Source organism: Struthio camelus, chromosome 2 (genome assembly GCF_040807025.1).
Source record: "Struthio camelus isolate bStrCam1 chromosome 2, bStrCam1.hap1, whole genome shotgun sequence".
In the NCBI taxonomy this organism is placed as follows: Eukaryota; Metazoa; Chordata; class Aves; order Struthioniformes; family Struthionidae; genus Struthio; species Struthio camelus.
The window spans coordinates 95,088,268-95,102,246 of NC_090943.1; the positions used below are offsets into that span (position 1 = coordinate 95,088,268).

The 13,979-nt window shown below is 40.4% G+C and overlaps 1 protein-coding gene across 2 annotated transcripts in view; it reads left to right on the plus strand.

The window, feature by feature from the left end:
- The window catches only part of GPLD1 (glycosylphosphatidylinositol specific phospholipase D1), a 26,850-nt gene extending 12,959 nt beyond the window's left edge, over positions 1-13,891 (plus strand). The window contains exons 12-26 of one of the 2 annotated variants that reach the window (XR_011139027.1): positions 1,496-1,616; positions 2,164-2,303; positions 3,165-3,351; positions 4,388-4,498; positions 5,513-5,587; positions 5,976-6,132; positions 8,359-8,500; positions 9,041-9,140; positions 9,232-9,325; positions 9,955-10,131; positions 10,454-10,614; positions 10,901-10,927; positions 11,022-11,072; positions 12,299-13,294; positions 13,659-13,891. Coding sequence is in view for 1 of the 2 variants with exons in the window: in XM_009688770.2 (XP_009687065.2) it covers positions 1,496-1,616; positions 2,164-2,303; positions 3,165-3,351; positions 4,388-4,498; positions 5,513-5,587; positions 5,976-6,132; positions 8,359-8,500; positions 9,041-9,140; positions 9,232-9,325; positions 9,955-10,131; positions 10,454-10,614; positions 10,901-10,927; positions 11,022-11,072; positions 12,299-12,376 (1,621 nt within the window). In the remaining variant the exon portion in view is untranslated. Of the gene's footprint in view, positions 1-1,495; positions 1,617-2,163; positions 2,304-3,164; positions 3,352-4,387; positions 4,499-5,512; positions 5,588-5,975; positions 6,133-8,358; positions 8,501-9,040; positions 9,141-9,231; positions 9,326-9,954; positions 10,132-10,453; positions 10,615-10,900; positions 10,928-11,021; positions 11,073-12,298 lie in introns of both variants that reach the window. The other variant, XM_009688770.2, reaches the window with a different exon arrangement.
- Positions 13,892-13,979: the final 88 nt, after the last annotated feature.

Below are 13,979 nucleotides of genomic sequence, written 5' to 3' on the forward strand. Positions count from 1 at the left end.
GCTGATCATGAAACTACTGATTCATAATTACACTTACCGTAGCTACCTTCTCTCCTCCTTTACATACAGCGGTATAGAACTCAGCTTAAGTGTATGTGTTCCTCTAGCTCACATTTTCCATGGCTGTTTTCCTCTCTTCCTCAGAAAGTCTCTGTTGCTGATATTGGTGAATCAATCTAATTTGTACTGAACTGAAAATGCAAAGAGTTCTGTTTAGCCTGTAGAGAGAGCGTAGGTTATATTTTGATCGTGTTGGTTCCTCTCCTCCACTTGAAGGCTGCAATTTAAGGATTGTGCTTGTTGGCCGAGAATTTTTCAGTGGGTAATTAATGAAACCTCAAGATCTCTGCAATCTGTTTAAGTAACAGAGAGTCAGACTTTTCTTAGCCTTTCTGTTATAAGCATTAGTGGTTCAGTTTGCGGCTTTTATTTCAGTGAGATTGAGATAATGTAGGGGAAGCGTGGAACCACAGGGAGAGAGTGATGGGAAAGGAGAATGATAATGACAAGCGATAAAAATCCCGTTGTCAGAGACAGCAGTGCATACTCTTAAATGGGTATGTTGAGAAAAAGAGAGGACATGAAAGTGAAGAGAATTTCTTTAAGGTCTGTCTTCTATTTTCTTACAAACGTTTTTACTCTTACTGAAAGCTGAAACGCTCTCCATGCACAGATGAAAACAACAGCAGTAACAGGAGCTGTGGGGGTAAATGTGGTTATGAAATCTCATGTTGTGAGGGAAGCCTCAGGGTGGGGAGCCTAATTGCCTGTATTCTGTTTCTTTCATACTGTGAGAGAAGAGCGTTTAGCTTCACATTTTTACCTTGGCCAAAAGTGTTCTCAGATGTGCATCTTAGACCAACACTTCACCAAAGTCAGTAGAGTTGCAAGGGTTATAAACTGGAGCAGAGTTCTGGCCAATGTGTGATGGTAATGGATTTATGTGTTGGGAAAGGGTAATTCTGGGGAAATGCAGGAAATTTCAGAAATGAGTGTGAAGTGATAGAATGTTAGGATGCGAACAAGTTAGAGTTTCTTCTTTTTGAGGGAGGGAGTAAAAGTTAATTACTTGTTTTTTAATAGCTCTTAAAGGAGTTTTTCGTATTTCTGATTTGAAAATAATTTCAGTGCATGAATTCAAGAGACAGGCATGCAAGATGAGTAATTTTGTATTCGAGAAGATTAATTTTCTTTTTTCTTCCACGTCTTCAGTGCTCCAAGAATATTGCTGGTGAACAGAACACTCCCAAAAATGATGCTGATGATACTAGATTTTATAAATGTCTGGATACTTACCAAGTTTTAGCTAACCATAAATCCCATGACTTTATTGGGGCTCCACTGCTATCTCTTGATAACTCACTTTATATATGGGAGCAATGGCCGTTTCAATGTGTGCAATATAGCTGTTTGCTTTTCTTAGTTTTGTCATAAAGCACTTGACCCATTAATTCAGTTGCATTAGTTGTTATTACTGCCTCCTTTATCTTTACAGAAGTAAGCAATCCAAAAATGAACCCTACAAGAATACCACTTCTTCGCATACAGAAACAATTACAAAGAATATAAAGTACACAGAGAGAGGAGTTCACTTCAATGTACACTCTTGGGCAACAGTAAGTGAAAAGTGACAGATGTGTCAGGTAAAATTCAACTTTGTATATAAACTTTGTATATAAATTTTGATTTTCGTCTGGGATACTGCATGATGGAGCAGGGTCGCTTCATGTGAATAGCAGCATCTTTGTTTTGCAGAGATGCTAACAGCCGTAATTGTTAATCTGTGTGCTTACAGGTACATCGTAAATACTAAATTATTTTATTTTGCTCATTTTGTAGAGAGGTGAGAGTGCTTCTTGCAGTACCAAAAATGACAGAATATACCTTCTGTATTTACACTTCACAGAATCATCTGGTCACTTTTGGGAATTAAGAAGTCCCAGCAAAGTAGAGCAGTGAACAATTAGTCAGTAATGCTCCATTTAGAGCGTAGAGATTTCTGTCTCTTTTGGAAATGGTGCATCTGACCTGAGTCAGAGTCCACTTAGATCAATGTGAAGATTTCCACTGATGGTGACTTGGCTTTTGATGCGGTCGATACTGTGCTGGAGTTTCACCCTGTGTTTTAACTATGCTTGTGCCTCTTTATTATTTTTGTTTCAGAATTCCCTCCGCTTCATAAACAAGGCTTTTGCAACAAACGTCTGGAGAGTGTTAGCAGCTGCACATCAACAGTCTTCTAAGCTCATCTCTAAGCCAGCAGCATCATATTTTTTGACTTCACCTTATGCTAGACTTGGATGGTTGGTAATTTTTTGTCTAATCTCCTTCCTCGTTTCTGAAAACTTTGAGCAGCTACCCAACTATTATTTTTTGTTCTTTGGATACTCTTTAAGGGTAACAGCCCAAATCAATTAGTGGTACAGATCTGGCTGAGTAGCTTAGATTGGCTAGCCAGAACTACCAGCTGACGCACAGGGCCTTTTTTCTTTCAGACTTTGGTATAAGCCTCACTGTGTCAGTACTGACTAAAATTACATCCAGAGCAAAAATTCCGTTCAGGTGTGAAATCTAGTCAGATAACTTCATTCTTTGAAAAAGTTGTCCTATCATCTTTTGTCACTTTCCTCCTTAGTGAAGGAGATCATTGTGCTGCGTGTGATGGAACTCAGAAAAGAAGGAACAAAAAATAAAAACAACTTGAGCTCTAGTTCTTAACAACGTAGGAACATTGTTACCTTTTTTTGATTATTGCTTGATGGTCGCATGAAATTAATTGTCTATCCTGGGTTGATTGCTGATGATGTCTGCTGATTGCTCTTGGAAGCGCTAGAAGATTAGTAGGGAATTCAAGGATGGATTCAGCACACAGAATGAGGCATATTCTCTCCTTTCCAGAGGGATTCTGTCCTTACCTGTGGCAGATGGTGACACAATCTGAGCTGGATTAATGGAAACGGAACCTTCAAGCTCTGATTTTATTTAGTTCAAGAGAACAACATTCAGTTATATAATATGAAAAATGATGTATATATCCTTAGAAAAATAGGTGGGGAAAGGCAGGTCTTGGCTTGCCTGAAAGAAGTAGAAGTACTTATTTTTTGCTAATCGTGTGGTAATCTGGCACCTAATGCTATGATTTCATTGACTCCCTTGATATACAGGGCAATGATCTCAGCTGACCTAAACCAGGATGGATATGAAGATCTGGTGGTTGGAGCACCAGGGTACAGCACATTGGGCCATGTTCAGATAGGACGGGTATATATAGTCTATGGCAATGAGTCAGGTTTGCCTCCGGAGGACATGGATCTAGATGGGAAAGCAGACCAAATACTAGAGGGTCATCAGGTGAGGGGTCAAGTCAGGTATTTCTCACTTAAAATTTTTTGCCTGAATATGTGGTAAATTTTTCACTGAGCAATAGTGTCATTAACATGTGTGAGGGTTATTCTTGAAATGCACCTCCTGGTCAAAGGATATCGCGTGCGTTTCAAGAAAAACAACTGTTACTGAAGTCACGGGAACAATTAAAGCAACGGTGACCTGTAGGTTTACTTTTTTCCCTGTGACAGATAAATGAGTATTATAACACAATAGACCCTTGACTGAGACTGAAGTAGTCTCCTTAAATGACAATATAGCTGGTTTGGTTCCTTGTATATAAGCAAATGATGTGACTTTCCCCTCCTTTTTCATCTAAAACTAGTTCATGTGAGATGCAATTCTGCTGAAGCTGTGTTTTTGACTAAGTGGTGACTTCTGGAAAAACCATTGTTTGTCTTTACTAAGAGTACACATTATTAAAAAAACACACAAAAAGAGAAAGATGTGATTTGACAAGATGGTGATTGGCTTGTAACTGAGAAGCAGCATCAGATGATCTTGTTGAGTAATAAAGATGATCCTCTGTAGAAAACATCTTTATTCACAAAGAGGAGAATAGAGAGATATTAGATACATTTCCTTTTAATCTGTTTCCGTGATTACAAACTGTGGAGTAACAGCTGCACTCTTTAGGAGAGTGTTTTGGTAGTTCACAGTTATAATGCTCTTAACAGCACAGATCATAAGCATGACATCGATGGTGCATTAGGCCGAGAAGAAGAAATAACACAGCAGTGGCATATTGTGTTCAATTATCTTATATTTTAACACCCCCACATCCTCAGACAGAACAGTCTACTCCCACTTTGTATGTTAGTATGACTGTTATTACTTGGGAGAGCAATGATGCTAAGAAAATCTTTAGAATTTTTGAGATGGATTTCAGTCATCTTTACTTCCACTTCTTCCCTGCGCTATGACTGCAAGTGTCCCTTAGGTTTTGATGGGGGTGTCTTTAAAACATCTGTTATTTTCATGAGAGCAATCCCTCTTCTCTTAGCCTTCAGGCAGGTTTGGTTCTGCCTTGGCAGTCCTGGACTTCAATGAGGATGGAGTGCCAGATCTGGCAGTTGGAGCACCTTCTGTAGGATCTCAGTTTCTCACTTACAAAGTAAGACCCTATTTTTTTTCACAAGCAGGATTGTTTTTATTGATACATGTTATGTAGAATACTGAAATGAGAGAAGGAATTTCTGTTTTTACTCAGGGCGACATTATGATATAAACAGAAAGATTTATAACCTTTGGGTACTTTTACTAGATCAACGACAGCTATCTGTATCTTAGTGGCTTTTTTCCATATAGAGATTCCAAATCAGATGGCAACTTTGCAGTACTGATATGCTGGAAGCATAAGAAACCTTTCATGAAATACAAGTGCACCACTTTTATTTAGGAACAAAGAGTCTGGAAGGGACCTCCTGGGTCAGTGAGCTTTGCCATCTCCTGTCAAAGGCCAACAGATGATATCTAAAACGTGATAGGGACTCAGACACACATGCTGACATAATCAAGTTACAGAGCCTTAATGAGTTGCTGCCTACCAGATGAGCCCATGTAGTGGTGTCTGAGTGTTCTCAACCCATCCTAATTGAGAGGCAAAATGTGTCACTTTAAACCACTTCCATTAAGCTTGAAGCTCTTTAGAATTTCCTTCTAACTTAGCTGCCTAAATAGGAACTCAAATGCTTCTATGTAGACCCACTAGGTTGGAAAATTGCGTGCTTCTGCTGTGACTGGCACCCTGTGCTGTTGCATTAAGTAATTGTTATCAAAATTTGAGCCACCCGAATGCTTATGTAATGAAGGTAATGCACCGTATACTGTCTTTGCTCCTTATCCAACGTATGATGAAAAAGTAATTCTCAGCTGAAAGGAGCACAGTGACATTCTTGTTTCATAAGTCTAGTTTGTTGCCTGGTGATAACACTATCTGTTACAGCATGGGTATTTCTAGGCTTGGGGTGGAAAAGGCAATACTATGGGAAGACTCTGATAGGAAAAATGTGGTTCTGTTAATAGTTTTTGGAGAGTTGTATCGCTCACTTGTGCTTTGTCTTGGATTTCGTACTCGGTCCTGGCAAGGAGATGCTCTCATGCTGTATTTGCTTTTCCTGCTTTTTAGGGTGCTGTATACGTGTACTTTGGCACTGAGGGAAGAGGCTTGGCATCTCAACCAAATATTACCCTAACTTGTCAGGTATATTGATTAGGCTAACACAGGGCTGCATAAGCAGGAAATGAGGTAAAGGGGAAGGGGGATGGGGCTGTGGGCTTAAAGAACAAATGTTAAAAGCAGACTTTTAATTGGAAGGGAATATAAATGGGTCATTGGGGATGGTGCAAGCAGGTACAGGTTGTTTAGGTTGTTTGTATGGGGGAAAGCCTTCTGTGCTCCAGGGCAGAGGAGGGAACAGGGTGAACAAAAGGATGCCCAGCCCTCTAAAAGTGAACACAACTAAAATGAGAGTGTGAGAAGCTAGTTTGATCAGAAATAGACCAAATTAGGTCTTCAGAAGTAAATTGCTGTATTTTCAGAGTTGGTGGTTTAAATTCCTTTTCACGCTTGAACTAACCGTTTCTTGCAGTATTCCTACTGTAACCTTGGTTGGTCCCTCCTGGCAGCTGATGTCGATGGGGATGGAAATGCTGACCTGGTTGTTGGCTCTCCATACGCAGCCGGTGGTGGGCAGCAGAGAGGATTTGTGGTTGCATTCTACTCTTATTTCAACAGAAGTGGCCAAGGTAACACCTACTGAATAAGTTAACCCTCCCTTATCTTATACAACTATTCTTTTGTTCATAATTAATCATAGGATAATTCAGGTGGAAAGGGACCTAAGGGGGTCTGAAATAACGGCATACAGTTATGAAGGTCAGATGAGTTTACTCAGGGCTTTATCTGTTCAGGTCTTGAAAACCTCCAAGGATGGAGACTGCAGAGCCTCGCTGGGCCCCTGCTCAACTGCGTGGCTGTCCGCATGGGGAGAAAATTATCTCCTCATAGTCAGCATGAACCTCTCTTTTTTCAGCTTACGCTTATTATCTCTTGTCCTCTCTCCATGTGTGGTGAAGACTGAGACACACAGAGAATGAGTACCTCAGTACTCTGTAAAAAGCATGGCTCCGTTTTCTTGATAACTTCTTCACAGGTACTGGCAGGCTGCTGTTAGGTCATCTCAAAGCTGTCTCTTCTCCAGGCTGAACAAGCTCCGTTCCCTTAGCTTCTTCTCACAGGGCAAGTGCTCCAGCCCCAACCGTCTTGGTGTCCCTAGGCTGAACTTGCCACAGTTTATCAGCATCTTTGCTGTGTTGAAAGTCCAGGATCTGTTACCCTGCCATTTGCTTTTCTTACTCCCACCAGAACCTTGAAGTCCCCTATTTCACGGCCACCTCAGTCCAGGCTGCCACGGACTACCACATCCCCAGCAAGTTCTGTTCTTTAGTGAATAGCAGATCAGCTGTGTGCCACCCCTGGTTGGTCCATCCAGAACCTCTATCAAGAAGTTATCCCTGGCACCCTCCAGAAGTCTTCTTGCCTGCGTGGGTCTTGCCAGGTAGCTCTTTCAGCAGATGTCAGTGAGGTTAAAGTGTCCCCTAGGAATGGGAGTCTGTTATATAGAGACTTTCTTGGTGTCTTTTTGTTTTAATTTAAATTCTCTGTCATGAAAAACTGAACAGCTGTCTCAGGTTCTTGAATGGTTTACCTTCAGTAGTTCTTCTCAAAGTTCATTGAAAGAAATGTCATTAAAAGCTTAATCTTTAATAAATTTCTGATGAGTCAGATGAAGAAAGCTTTAAATTTTTCCTTATTTCTGAGGAATTTAGCTTGATATCTGACTAATAAGGGTACTTCTAGAAATGCTAGTGTCTTATGTAATAAGGAACTACTTTTTCCTATACTACTGTCAATATCCTAAGCTATTACTCCTGCTGTTTAATAATATGATCATTGATTCTAGTTAGTGAAATTTTATTGTCAATAGAACTGTATCAGAGGAATATAGGTAGTGAAATCTTCCTGCTAAGAATTTAAACCCAGATGTTTAGTATATTAGGTGAACAGTTTTGTTAAAATCACTTGCAAGAGCTGTTTGGTCCTTGAGCAAAACTACAAAAACTAAATAGATGACTATATGAAAGTAAAGAAGCAATGGGTTCAGCTGCATATGGGTGATACTGAAAGGGCTGACTAGTCTTTCTTGGAAGCTTGCAATGCACCCTGAATTTCTGTCATCTTTGCAGGAGCTCCTTCTTGTGGCCAAAGGGGAATGCTACAAGTGAATACAGCTAGTAGTTACAGGTGATGAGGATTGTTGTGAAAGAGGGAGGAAATGCACCCGGCAAAGCTAAATAAAGTTAATGGGGGTGGGAAAGGACACGCAGCTATGCAAAGCCTCATTAGAATAATTGAGATTTCGAGTAACTCTATTTTTTTCACCTTATTCCACCTCACAGAAAATTAGAAAACACAAGGGAAATGTTTTTTACATTTCAAAACGCTGCTGACTGACATCTTTGCAAAATCAAAATGCAGAATCAATGGTTTGAACTAAAGCCAGGATTATTTGAAATCCCTTCCCTCTTCCCTTGAAGAATTACAAGTTCTGATAAACGGTTTCAGTCTTGTCCTGTCACTTAGAAGAACTCATCAATTTAGGGCGGGCTTGTCTGATAGCTTTTGTGTATTTGCTTCTAGAAGATGAAAGCTTCCTGTAGACTTGCAATGATTCAGAAGCCAGCTGCGCTGAGTAAAGGCTTTCACCAGCCAGTACGGCTGCATATTGAGCATTGTTTTACTATGCCTACATTAAAGTTAGCAATAACTGATTCCATATCATGGACAGCATAGCTTTACTTAGAGAAACTTCTGTTCATGGAACAAAAGGGTGGATGGTTTTGGAGATTGCTAACAGATTTTTGTATGCCAGGGTACAGCCAGATTTAATTTGTATTCTTCTGCTCTGTCAGGTCTCCTCTCAGTAGAGGATGCCAACTGGATGGTGAAGGGGGAAAAAAACTACGCTTGGTTTGGATTTTCACTTGACAGCTGTCGTTTGGAGAACATAACATTACTGCTGATTGGTAGCCCTACATGGAAGAGTTGTGCTGGGTGTGTTTTATACAACTGCTTTCTTTTTCTCCATCCTGCCCAACTTCTCCTACACTACTTAAGGCTTGTAGTAGATTAGACTTCCTGCTTTTTAGAAAGATTCCTCTTTGGTCCTGCTTAGAATTAATTACCATTTTTAGCCTCTTACCCCTGTTCATGTGTTTATAGAGGATCTTTGTTATTTAGAGGCATATAAGAATTTGTGGGGTTTTCCTGGGGGGAGGGAGCACAAAAATGCTAACAGTGAGCATGCCTAAAATAACTCTATAGTAACCACTTACTTTGAGATAGTATTTTTAACAGCAAACCTAACTCAAAAATGTATTGGTTGATGGGGAAATGGAAAGACAGTCAGTGCCCTCAATGTCTTTTATCTAGTTAGAATAAGAATGAGAATTACTAAAATAGATTTCTAGGACTTTTGGCAGCCAGTATTATGCTAAGCTAAAAAGAGAAAATATTTTAAGATAAGAAATGCTGGCTGAATCTGTAAAATATGTGTGTTGATATATACCAACGTATTTTACATTCTAATCCAAGCTGCAGCCCCTTCTCATCGGATGTCAGACAGAGTGTTGGGAAGGTGTATGGCTATAATCCACCAAGCACAGAACGCTGGTTTGCAGTAACTGGAGACAAGGTAGAGCTCCTTCGGTAATGTGGAACCTTGTGAATGATTGAAATCAAGTGCCATTCTGTGGAAATGACATAGGTGTTTTAAAATCTAACAGGAAATGGGCAGAATGGGTATGTCTCTCACCAGTGGTGTGGTGTCTGTGGCTGGGATCACAAGGACTGTTTTGGTGGTGGGAGCACCTACCACAGGTATGTCATTCTGGAAACTGGAAACTACTTCTGCTTTGGGTTGTCTGTTTCTGAAATACATGAATGGAGGGCAGAAACAAAGATAAAAGTTAGAAAAGGACCTTTTAATAGCCTAATAGCCTTTTTTTTTTTTTAATTTAGAAATAATCACTGTGACGTTCTTCTTGTGATTACCTACAGATACCTTACATTTTTCAGTCTTCTGTACTACAGAGCTTCAACTTCAATGCTTTCTTTTTTCTTCTTGGGATTAGCTTCTATTAACAGCTTTATTACCCTGCATTATTTATGTATCAATGATTTGCTAGTATACTGCATATTTCTTGGAATTAAATGACACAGTATTTCGCCTTTACTATAGAATTAGGCAGTAAGGAATTACATAAGTCAAACTATACAACTCTGGTGTCTCTCCTTTAACTTATGTGCATTTTTCCCCAGCTACTATTAAGAGATTGTGTTTTTATGCTAATTTGAGTTACTGTCATATAACCTTGGATCTTGTTTCATAAATATTAATTTTGTTCATGTTACGTAATTCCAGTATTATCTGCTGTCAATCCATTGCAAGTACTAAGCCTGAGTTCCTATATCTGATGCTCTCCTTCTATTACTCTGTTTTTTTTCAGACAGCCTGTCTAGGATTTCGTTTATATCCTCAGTGCTGCACCAGGCTGGATCGGCTCTGATGTATGATCTGACAGACAGTGCCAAGCCTTCTTTGCTCAGCACTTTCAGTGGGGACAGGAGGTTTTCTCGCTTTGGAGGAGATGTATATTTAAGTGACCTGGACAACGACGGACTAGGTACAGCTTAGTGAAGCTAGATTACAGGGATGGCATGGCATGTTTTACTTTTGGCAGTGGGAAGACTGGTCACCTACATATTCATGTAAGCACTAAACGCAGTCGGCTTTGTCAGTTGACTTGTAAAAGTATTCCAAGGTGCCTTGCAGGGAGGCACCCCCTAAAACCCGCAACAATTTAGGCACAAATTGAGACGTTTTAACTACAGTCATTAATAGGAATTGTGACATCTAGAGGTATGTAAATGTCAACTCTTTTGTGTTTTGGTTTAGCGTTATTTCACTCCTGGTGTCTTATGTTGTCCTGTAATAAATATTTGCAGATGAAATGATTGTGACATCCCCACTGCGAACTAATGATATCACCACAGTACTGTTTGGTGGGGCAGCTGGCCGTGTTTACATTTACAGTGGAAACCAGACAATTTCAGGGAATGTGACAGATCGTTGCAAATCATGGATATCTCCCTGTCCTGAGGACTGGGTAAGAAAACATAAAAGTAACATCAGGAGATGAGGGCATAATGACAGCTAACTGATTACATCCAGTGAAAAGAGCTGACATGTTCAGATTCGGTTTCAGAAAACTGAAGGTTTTTCTTTCTGAAACCTGTGTAATCTTTCTGAACCTGTGTAATTTGCCTCCTTCTGTTTGTTCTTGAATTAGTTTGCTGTTTAGGAACCAGGGTTACTGCTTTAGGCTTCTACGCTGTAAGCAATGTGGTTCTTTTGACCGCTTTACTTTTTCTTCTTTCTTCCCCCCCCTCCAGGCACAATATGTCCTGATTTCTCCTGAGGTGAGTAACCAGAAGACAAACGGCTGACTCCTAGAAAGGAAGAAGTCGCACTTTAAAAATCACTAATATTATAACAAGCAACTTTATTTTACAGGAACAATCAAGATTTGGGAGTTCTGTTATCACTGTAAAATCTGAAAGAAAGGTGAGAAAAATAACTGCTGCTTTTTGATTCCTGACATCTTTTTCTCTCACTTGCATCTACTAGTCAACAGCTTACATACCCTGTTTCTTTTGCTATACATAGTTAATCAAGTTTCCCTTTAAGTCACTCTTTGAACTGATAATTAAAACCATTTCATAGGTTGATGAACTATAGAATTGTCTACATTTTGGTACCTGACACCTGGATTGAAAGAGATCACTTTGAAATGGCCTGAAATCTAAACAACTTAACAGTTTCTCTCAGTAAATCACGTACAGGTGCCAACTCAGTCCCCTTGCTTTACCTGTTCTAACCAACCTGTATGCCAAGGTCGTGCTCAGCTATGGTGTAAACCAGGCACTAACCATCTCCCTCAGTTAATATTATGCACGGGCTTGCTTCCTAGTGTCACTTCCGCTGAAGAGCGTTCATTGGACACTCTTCCAAAGAGTGTTCACTTGCCAAGTCTTTCAAAGCATAAAAAGGCCTGGTTTCTACCTGAATAAGTTTGGATGTCTTTGTGTACCTGTTTTTCCTTGCTACCCTCAGAAGTCCCTTATCATTATCAACAGTCAATCCCTACTTTTTTATAATGTAGTAAGGAATCTCTCATTTCTTTCAGCTTGAAAGTTGCTTAGTGCTTGTTCAACTCAATGGACTCCAGTGTTAGTACTTACTCTGAGATACCTGTGTGAGAGAGCCTCAGTACCAGGCTGAGGGGAAGTATGACTGCTCTTCAAGAAACGGTGTTTGACCTCTTGCCATTAAAACACGCACTGGAGAAACACCTGGAAATGCAAATATTTCTAAGCTAGGTTAAGGTTCAGTTTTTCATTTTTCAACACATGAAACAAAGACATCACTGATGATTTCTTCATGAGCGCATGTGAGGCAGTTTTCCAAGTAATCGTGTCCCTTTGCTAAGGCACCAATCCAGTCCACCCTCCAGTCTTATCTGTATTAATCTTACCCCTAAGAGTTTACATTGGCAAGAGATTTATTTGACTGGTTCCAGCTTTTTCTACTTTGCCAAATAAAAAGTCTTTTTGCCAAGATTGTTTTGTTAGCAGCTGTTCCAGTGAGGTGGTTTGCTCTCCCCTTCGTTGTCATCACATTTTTTGTATGACGCTAATGATATGGACAAAATCTGGTTTCTCTTAGGGAAGCTTAAGGCAAGCATGCACTCGCAGTTGCATTTTGCTAACCTTTATTCTCTCTCTCCACAGAAGGAAGTTATAGTGGCAGCAGAGAGAAGTTCAGCGAAAGCTCGGCTCGGTGGAAGGCTTTTTGTCTACTCTCTCTAAGTTTGTGCTAGTCTTTGAGACCAGGCCAATGCTGGTCTTTTATGGAAGAATCTATATAGTACCTGTGATCTTTTCCTTAACCGATACAAACCAACAAGACTGCATGACAGCAAACCGCCATAGGTAGATGTTAAGAGTCCCAGACCTTATCGAAGGAATGACAGATGGTTGTTTTTTTTAAAAGTAAGTGACAGGGAATATGAGCATCATGACAAGCTAAGTAAGCTAAGTAAGTCAGGTTAGAGGACATATTAACTCCACAGTGAGTAGCAGCATTTCTTGACGTAGAACAAGCAAGCTGGTGTGAAAACTTCTGAGACTGAAATGAGCAGGAGGCTGGATTTGGTTGGCCATATTTGGCTGTATAAGGAATGGTCCAGTGCTTGTCAGCTGCAGCCCTTGTTAACAAGTCACCTTCACATACGGTATATATTACACTGCATAAAGCAAGTAATAAAAATAGCACCTCACTGTGCTAGTTGCTTGCTCAAACTGTAGAAATCCCCCTAGGCCACCTTGCCTTATACACCCTTTTGCAACAAGAACTCACAGCAGCACACAGCTCTCCATTGCTGTGACCTGTCCTCCCCAGTCAGATGCTGTGTTCCAGCTAGGCTGCATCAGGGACAGACAGGGAAGCAAAGGGGACAAAGCCCACCTTCTAGTGGCAGAAGTGTCTTAAACTGGCCGCTTGTGACCGCAGAATGGTAATGGACCTCCAAAGATCAACTAGCTGAAGAGAAGAGATAGCAGCTTCTATAACAGAGAAGAGACTCACTTATTAGTTAAATGCTTCAAGCAGGGTAATTAAAGAGTGGTCAGGATAGTTGTTGTAGCAGGGAATCTGCTTTTGTGCCTTATCTACCTTGGACAGGATCAATCTTCAGCTGTGCTGCATGTCCTGCCCCTGGTTTACAGGTGGGTGTCTTCCATTTCTGAACTCTATCCACCAACCACCCTTTTCCATTTACCTTGCAACTCTCCGTCCAGGGTCTGAAAACTATGATATGCTTTCCCTCAAGTTATGACATCAGAGCCCCAGGTCACTTCCTAAATCATTTACTAGTCACGTCTCAGTACTTTCTTGACAGAATCAAGATGGAGTTCACCCTATGTTCCTAGGGGTATAGACAGTGATTCTAAGACATCAGAAATCAGGGTCAACAAGCATGGACGAAGGGCAGCGCTAAGCGAGACATACATGGATGGGAGAGTTTGCCAGTCTCTGGCAAGTCTTGAGGCCCATGTTAAGGGTGCTAATCAATCAGCTGGATTCTTCCAGGGAGAACACAAGCAAGACTGGATCATTTTAAGGAAACTCTCTTGCTATCACACTCATGGCTGGGACTACCAGGAGACCTGTTCTTTGTGCTTTCATGTAGAATTCAGTGACTAACAACGTAGAATTGTGCTTTGATTGTTAACAGTACTGTTTTCAGCTAATTAACACTAATTTTTCATGATGCAGGTTAGCAATGTATGCATTGATATGGAATTAAATACCTTAAGCAGCAATATGCGATGTCATTATTACCCAGGCTAGTCCACAGAAACATATGTTATACGTATTTTCTCTCTCTTTCCTCCCTCACAGTAAGACGTT